Consider the following 7,399-nt stretch of genomic DNA (forward strand, 5'->3'; position numbering starts at 1 on the left):
CTGGCGTGTCGCAGCACACTCGCAGCAGTAGCTGCCGCCAGCCCGTTCCGTTGCAGCTGGCGCGGGCGAAAAACCTGTTATGCCCGAGCTGCCGCCTGCGCTCGTGGCGGCAGGGCGGCAGGTCCATGTGTCGCCTGCCGCCACGATGTAGCTAGTCTTTTTTATCAATTCATTTCGAAGATGGTCTTTTCTGGCCATTTGACTCGGCAGATGGTTTTTTTAGATAAAAAAATCATGTTTGCTGAACTTGTGATGGCAGTTCTTCGGCCAGTACCTTTGTCCCTAGATTTGAACTCTAAACTTCATTACTCCCTCCATTCCACAATGTAGTGCTTCCTCTATCTCCGTGCTTCAACTTTGACCGTAAATTTAACTACCAAGACTGATTGCGGCGGGAGCAAAAATTATATCAGTGAATTCGTATTCGAAAGAAGTTTTTAATTATGTAATTTTTTCACCCGCCGCAGTCGGTCTCGTTCGTTAAATTTATGGTCAAAGTTCGACCTCGGGAAGCGCTGGCGCACTATATTTGGAATGGAGGGAGTATATTTTTGACAGAGGATGTGTAAACATAATTATATTTTCAACAGAGGATGTGATTACTGAACTGTTGTTGTTTAATTTTCGAAGTTATGCCATTCGTAATATATCATTGTCGATGGACAAATAGATATGGACATTAGTTTGTGCAGCTCTAGCACAAATTTTTATCACCACACTGACATTTGTTGTTCCATCTGGTCTTTTGGTAGATGATGCACCAGTACGTGGCTTTGACTCTGTCAAGTAGCTACTAGTAGATATAGAAAGTATGTGACTATTAATTCCTCCGTCTTATAATATAAGACGTTTTTGCAAGTTAAAGAGTTAAACACACTGGAGGTCCTAAAAGTTTTGGCTCAGTGTCACTTTAGTCCTATATCTTTCAAAATGCATCTTTAGGTCCTAATTCTATAGTAAACGGTTCACCCGAGGTCCTTTTTTACCACTAGCGCTCGCTGACTTGCTCGCGTGGCGTGTTGACCCATGCCACGTCGACTTAGGGGCTGCTCTGTTTTATAGAAAACCCCTTATAAACATTGTTCTTCACAATCCCCACTCACTGGCCATCTTCCCAAAATTTGTGCTGGCATGGATTCGGTCCAACGTTAACAAAATTGAACAATTCAGAAATAGAGAAATGGGATAGAATCAAAGAAAATGGCTCCAAAATCTCAAACTCTTGGTTCTTGCACGATGGTTCGAACACTTGTAGAACACCCGTCCGGGGTTGGCAGTAGATTTTGACTAAAGCTTACTAGTGCTGTGGACACGACAACAAGGACACACCACCGGTGGCAATGACATACCCGGCGAAGTTGGAGCTTGCGCCGCCGGCGGAGGCAGCGGCAGCGCAGACGACGACGTTGCCATGCTCCTCTTCTTCAGCTGCTTCCCCGCCGAGGAGCTTGAAGTGCCGACCATGACTAGGGTTAGGGGGCGAGAGAGAGAGAGAGAGAGAGAGAGAGGGATTTGGGGAAGAATGAGAGCCCAGTGAGTGGGGATTGTGAAGACAATGTTTATAAGGGGTTTTCTGTAAAATAGAGCAGCCTCCGCGGCCCCTGAGTCGATGTGACATGGGTCAATGCGCCACGCAAGCAGGTCAACGAGCGCTAATGGAAAAAGGGACCTCTGATGAACCACTTACTATAGAATTAGGACCTAAAGGTGCACTTTGAAAGATATAGGACTAAAGTGACACTGCACCGAAACTTTTAGGACCTCCAGTGTATTTAACTCCAAGCTAAACATAGCTTGCAAAAACGTCTTATATTATGGGACGGAGGGAGTACTTTTTAATCTGCAAAGCTTATCTTATTTTCCTTTACTTTGCAAAATAGTTCAGGTATTAAGGGAACCAAGACTATCAAGACCTTATACTTTTGGTGTACAATTTTCTCTTTTCAATTTAAGTAGTTCCTATCAGTTATTTCAATAAGCATGGACTATTGTACTCCGTGTCAAAAACGCTCTGATATTATGAGACAGAGAGAGTAGTTCTGTTTGCTTATCAACGTATGTAGTTTTTGATATGTCACCGTCGACGTCCACAACAATCACTACCGACGTTGCCAAACTCCCACCTCTCTCAATTCCGGCTCTCTGCAACATTATGACACACCACAAATCAAGGGGGAATTGAGCAGTGCCTCTAGGGGTCGTAGTGGCTCGCAGGGCACCACCAACGGGCGACGACGGAAACTGGTGACGGTCCAGCGCAGGTAGTTGTCCGGAGGTGAGGGCTGCTGCAGCATCTCGAGCTTGGGCTTGAGCAGCAGCGCAACGTCCATGGCGGTGGTGTACATGCCTACTGTCGCAGACGCCGACGATGGCCGAGGTGCAGACGTCGACGCTAGCTGAGGTGGACATCGTTGACCGTTGCTCCACCGTCACCTCCGCTCGCTCAACTAGATAAAGGTGAGGCAGTTGCCAACGAGAGAAAAATGTGAGCCTGAAGAAGAGATTTTTTTTATGAGGCTAAGACTAGCCACAATGGGTAGTAACATAGAGTAGTAACATGCCCATGTTACTACTCTATGTTACTACCTCTATAGTGGGGAGTAACATATGTGTGGTAACATTCAACACTTCATTTATTAGGCTATAAACTCATTTTGCCTTGATATGTGTGATGTTACTCATACTAGTAGTAAGACTGGTCACAATGGGGAGGAACTTAGGAGTAACATCACACACTCCAATACAACTTTGCTTATGTGGCACATATTTAATGAAGAGAGAGGTGCTTGTGGTAACTAGCTAAGTTACCGGAACATCACACACTCCAAGAAATAACGAGTCTATAACCTAATAAATACATCGTTGCATGACACTACATAGATGTTCGTACCCACTATGAAGGTAGTAACATAGTCTAGGGAAGTGTGTAAGTTACTAGCTTATGTTCTTGCCCATTGTGATCAGCCTAACTAACTATGTTACTACATGACTCTCTTTCTTCATTTATTGCTTGCTACATCATCTATTTTATCTAGATATGTGTGATGTTACTACCTATATTACTCTCACTGTGGGTAGTCTAAGGAAGAGATAAGACGAGGGAGAGAGACATGTGAGGTCCACTAGGCCACATGTCGACCAATAATGGCGGCAGATGCGGGCGTGAAAATCAGCCGGTTGAGCCCAGCCATTTTCGTTTTCACAACAGCAAAGATAAAACAAAAGAACAAAGAAATGATGGAGATTGACATGAATTTATACCAATTTTCACTTGAATAGAGCTACTCCGTCCTAGTTTATTAGTCTTTCATGTAGTTTGGGTCAAACTTTGATCTTTAATTTAACTATAAAAAAATAAGTTATATACCCTAAAAATAGTATCATTAAAACTTTTTTAAATATGAATCCAGCAATATAAGTTTGGTGACATACGATTCATAATTTCTTAATCAAACTATGATTAAAGTTGGGCACAAAATACGAAGGGACCAATAAACCCGGAGGGAGGTAGTAGTAAAATTTAGAACGAAAATGGTGGCCTAAAAAGCAGCCAAGCCAATCAGTGTGGCTCCCGCAGCCTATCGACTAGATAGCGGTGGGGTGTGACAGGGAGCTGCGGAATTTCCGGTCACATGTTTGTTTGCTACTGCGAGCTGTCCTTTTCCGGCTATCCAAATTCAGTTTGGCACCACAAGTTTTTTTCTTTTTATGAGACAACTTTGGCACCACAAGTGACTTTGATGAATGAGCAGCGCAGGCCATTCATGGAAACGATATACTACTACTACTCCGATATAATCAGCAATGACGTCAATCTTCAAGCTCCAAGCTCCATTCACTGTCGAACTATATATGTCCAATCGAAAGGAGGAGCTCTAGCTAGATTGGTTGATTCGTGTTGAACAATCAGGCGCTCTCTTCCGAAAGTTCACCGCAGCGGCGGCAAGCATGCAGCGGCAAGAGGAGTCCGGCGAGGACATCGTGATCGTGGGCGCCGGGCTCGCCGGGCTCGCCGCCGCGCTCGGGCTGCACAGGAAAGGGGTGAGGAGCGTGGTGCTGGAGTCGTCCCCGTCGCTCCGGGCGTCGGGGTTCGCCTTCGCCACGTGGCCCAACGCCTTCCGCGCGCTCGACGCCCTCGGCGTCGGCGACCAGATCAGGAAGCTCCACCTGCACATCGAGGGGCTGCGCGTCATGTCGGCGTCCACGGGTGAGATAGCGAAGGAGGTGGACTTCAGGGACGAGTTCAGCTGCGTCAGGCGGGACGTGCTGCTGCAGGTCCTGGCGGCGGAGCTGCCGACGGGCACCATCCGCTACTCCTCCAAGATCGTCTCCATCGACGAGCACGGCGACGGCGCCAAGATGCTCCACCTCGCCGACGGCTCGACTCTCCGGGCGAAGGTGCTGGTCGGCTGCGACGGGATCAACTCCGTGGTGGCCAGATGGCTGGGGCTCGCCAAGCCGTCGCACTCCGGGCGCTCCGCCACGCGGGGCCTCGCGTGTTACCCCGACGGCCACGGCTTCCCGCCCAAGTTCTTGCAGCTCTTTGGCAACGGCTTCCGCTTCGGCTTCGTGCCCTGCAACGACACCGACGTCTACTGGTTCTACACATGGTCTCCCTCCCAAGACGGTCAGTCTAGCTCACCACTCTCTGCATCCATGGCGATGCCCTGACCCTGATGTCTATTTAACGTCTCGCGTTGACTGACGTGCAGATGATGGTGTCGCTGAGAGCGGTACCAAGATGAAGCAGTACGTGCTGACGAAGCTGAGGAGCTCCAAGGTGCCCGCAGAGGCGCGGGAAGTGGTGGAGAGGAGCGAGCTGAGCGACGACGCGCCCGCCGCGCCGCTGCGGTTCCGGCCGCCGCTCTCGCTCGTGTTCGCGGGCATCAGCAAGGGGGACGTGTGCGTGGCCGGAGACGCGCTGCACCCGATGACGCCGGACCTGGGCCAGGGCGGCTGCGCGGCGCTGGAGGACGGCGTCGTACTGGCCAGATGCCTCGGCGAGGCCATCCTCGGTGGCGATGGCGACGGAGCGACAGGCGGCACTGAGAAGGAGAGGATCGAGTCGGGCCTGCGCAGGTACGTCGGTATACGGCGGTGGAGGAGCATCGAGCTCATCGGAACGGCCTACGTTGTCGGCTTCCTGCAGCAGAGTGGTAACAGGATCATCAGCTTTCTGCGGGAGAAGGTGTTGGCTGGAGTACTCGCGGGAAGGCTCGTGAAGATGTCGGACTACGACTGCGGGACCCTGTCAAGCTAGGGAGTACAGTAGTACTAGTACATTTGAGGCGATCAGGATAGTCAAAGCATCTCCAGCCCTGAAACAGGGCACCAAAAGGCTCGGAGTAAAAAAAAAAAGAAGGCACCAAAACTGCATCTTTTGGCACGAAAATGTTGCGTTTCCAACAGCTGCCTATAACAGGGCATCAAAATATCAAAAGTCTCGCATTGCATTACATATTTCCTCAAAGATCAAACATACTCGGATTCCAACTTCATGCAAAGTTCGAACATAGTACTTATAGACAACCGCGTAGCCAGGCCAGGCCAACAACATTGGTACAGCGCGAAACAGTGCCAAACAGTGATCCTTAGCTACAGCCCCAAAGGATCAGCCGGCCACCGCCCTGGTAGGCTGGGGCCTGGGTACACCCCTGCTTCTAGACTACTACTAGCACCAGGGACACACTACTCGCTGTCGTTGTTGTCCCACTCGATCTCATCCTCGTTCTCCTCACGCTCAAGTTCGTCCCAATCAATGTCGTCGTCGGTCACTGTCGTCGTCGGACAAATCGAGGTTGACCACCACCTTCGAAGAGGAAGGTCATGCCTCGTCATTGTTCTTCGCCTTCTTCTTCTCTACGTCCCTCTCCCAGTACCACTCCTGCTCGTACTGGGCATATTCTGGATGCTCCCTTGCGAACCTCGCTCTCCTCGGCAACTTTGTTGTTCCTCGGCTTCGGCTTCGTCGAGCGAGTCACAATGGTGACCTTTGGCCCGACGAGCTCTGCTGCCTCCAACGAGTCAATCTCGGAGAAGTTGAGCCTTTCCGGCGGTAGACCGAGCCACCACACCGCTATGTCGTACACGCAGGCGGCAAGGTCCGCGCTCCGCAAAGTGCCCAACCAGTACCGATGGCTGGTGTGCTGGAACTCTACGCCGTACCGGTCGGAGGGCCACAACCGAACGCCCCTGAAGCCGGCTTTGGTCACGTGGTGTACCATTTCATCTGATTCGAAATGTGCAAAAGGTGGTATGAAAAACATTGATCTCTATGAATAGTTGACTGAGAAATACGGAATAACTAATTTTAAGTCGACTATAAGGCATAAATAATCAACCTGTCGTCATTGTCCAGAGCAGGCAAACCACTTATCTCATTTTGGGTCATGCGTGGGCCGATGAATGTCCTACTAGATAGGAAACGCGCCTTGGCGCGTGGTGCCTGGCTCAACCCATTATCCAAGCGTATAAACAAAGTATATATTATTGCGAGAAAAGTTGCCGAGAATGGATCAGTTTAATGCATAAAAATGAAAAATTGCCTTTATAGATAACATGGTTGTGTTCAATACATGGCATATGCCCAGACAACACTAAATGGGCAGTGCAATCAGTCACACCAAATGCTCAACAGCATTTTGGCACCAAAAATAAACCAACATGACAGGGCACACATAATATATATTTCAGAGGTAACAAATGGCACACATAATATAGATAACTGAACCATCATATGGATTTCTAAAAGTAAGATGCTTGTGATAGTAATGGTTCGGTCATGATAGACGATTCAGATGACATGTCTTCCAAATGCCGAGGTCACAGAAATTGTAACATGGAGAGAAACGATATGTACTGTCCATCTACGACATATGTCAATAGCAGTGTATCATATAACTTTGTCTGAACATCTCGCTCGCTCAGGTGTTGTGACGAAAGACCTGCGGATGGTGATCACGTGCTCGATCCGTCCCGCTGATGTGGTAGGCCATGGCGAGCAAGCCTTGCCAGACTTGCTCGGGTGTTGTGATGTGAGGACCTGCCGATGGACATATCATGTCAGCAAAAGAATTCAGTGTGTTTTATTTATAGTGAGAATATAATTCACGCATCGACCTTCTCATAGCTTATTAGTACAGCTCCACATGCCAGCCTAACAATCACCCTCGCCATCATAAATAAGTGGATCTCACCATTGCACTATGTCTGGCATCAAGGATCTATTTTTTTTTAAATATCTCAATGTACACCTAGCATCAATTGGCCCAATAGTAGTACTGCAAATAAAATGTGCCACTGTTAGAGCATGCCCCTATTTTTTACTCTAGCCAACAAATGAGAAAATATGGTAGTTCATGTAGTCTTAGAGCTTACATTAAAGCAGATTTTATTTTGA

At 48.6% G+C, this 7,399-nt stretch overlaps 1 protein-coding gene across 1 annotated transcript; it reads left to right on the forward strand.

Moving 5' to 3' along the window:
* The first annotated feature begins 3,688 nt into the window (after positions 1-3,688).
* On the forward strand, positions 3,689-5,460 carry LOC123098452 (monooxygenase 2). Its single transcript, XM_044520439.1, has 2 exons — positions 3,689-4,627; positions 4,713-5,460. Exons 1-2 carry the CDS (start codon positions 3,949-3,951, stop codon positions 5,258-5,260), a joined length of 1,227 nt encoding a protein of 408 aa, XP_044376374.1. The 5' UTR covers positions 3,689-3,948; the 3' UTR covers positions 5,261-5,460.
* The last annotated feature ends 1,939 nt before the right edge of the window (positions 5,461-7,399 follow it).

Source organism: Triticum aestivum, chromosome 4D, assembly GCF_018294505.1.
Source record: "Triticum aestivum cultivar Chinese Spring chromosome 4D, IWGSC CS RefSeq v2.1, whole genome shotgun sequence".
NCBI classification, from domain to species: Eukaryota; Viridiplantae; Streptophyta; class Magnoliopsida; order Poales; family Poaceae; genus Triticum; species Triticum aestivum.

What these genes read in the sequence shown, in the direction of transcription:
- LOC123098452 (XM_044520439.1), top strand. Translation starts at nt 3,949, where the DNA reads ATGCAGCGGCAAGAGGAGTCCGGCGAGGACATCGTGATCGTGGGCGCC. An exon ending in ATGGTCTCCCTCCCAAGACG is followed by an intron (nt 4,628 to 4,712) that starts GTCAGTCTAGCT and finishes ACTGACGTGCAG; the next exon opens with ATGATGGTGTCGCTGAGAGC.